The following is a 691-nucleotide window of genomic DNA, read 5'->3' as shown; positions in this document are numbered from 1 at the left end:
CACGTCCTGTCCTCGTTCACAGAGAGGAAGGTAAGGGACAGGGACACACAGGGACAGATTCCTCTCTAATCTTCTGTCTTTATTGATTCTTAACAAACAATGATCTGTTTTAGTTGAGATCCAGGTTATAGACACGTCCCGTCAGATGAGCAGAAACCAGCTTTAGGTTTTTAATCTGAGACAGAGGACAGAGACAGGGGACAGAAATCTGCAGCAGCATGTCTGAAGGTTCATAAACCCAGCTGTGGGACACCAGTCCACAGTACAGATGTTTGTCTCCTGCAGGACGTGTCCCATAAGTTCATCATAGCTGTTCTGATGGAGTACATCCGCTCTCTGAACCAGTACCAGATCCCCGTCCAGGTAAGACAGAACCGTCTCTGTGAGGACGACCCGAGGCCAGGGGACCCGCTCATCTGTCCTCTGTCTCTGTCCTCAGCACTATCTGTACGAGCTGGTCATCAAGACGCTGGTCCAACAGAACCTGTTCTACATGCTGCACCAGTTCCTGCAGTACCACGTCCTGAGTGACTCCAAACCGCTGGTGAGTCCAGCTGCACGTCCCGCTGTCCTCTGCTGAGACAGACTGGACCCGGCTGTCCTCTGCTGAGACAGACTGGACCCGGCTGTCCTCTGCTGAGACAAAGACTGGACCCAGCTGTCCTCTGCTGAGACACAGACTGGACCCTGC

At 52.8% G+C, this 691-nt stretch overlaps 1 protein-coding gene across 1 annotated transcript in view; it reads left to right on the top strand.

Moving 5' to 3' along the window:
• rmc1 (regulator of MON1-CCZ1) overlaps positions 1-691 on the top strand; it is a 6,028-nt gene that overhangs the window by 3,646 nt on the left and 1,691 nt on the right. Inside the window, exons 16-18 of the mRNA XM_037973165.1 lie at positions 1-30; positions 286-363; positions 440-544. The exon at positions 1-30 is cut by the window's left edge and continues 13 nt beyond it. Of these exons, the coding sequence (XP_037829093.1) occupies positions 1-30; positions 286-363; positions 440-544 (213 nt within the window). The remainder of the gene's footprint in view (positions 31-285; positions 364-439; positions 545-691) is intronic.

This window comes from Kryptolebias marmoratus, linkage group LG21 (assembly GCF_001649575.2).
Source record: "Kryptolebias marmoratus isolate JLee-2015 linkage group LG21, ASM164957v2, whole genome shotgun sequence".
In the NCBI taxonomy this organism is placed as follows: Eukaryota; Metazoa; Chordata; class Actinopteri; order Cyprinodontiformes; family Rivulidae; genus Kryptolebias; species Kryptolebias marmoratus.
This window is presented reverse-complemented; position numbering and strand designations above follow the sequence as displayed.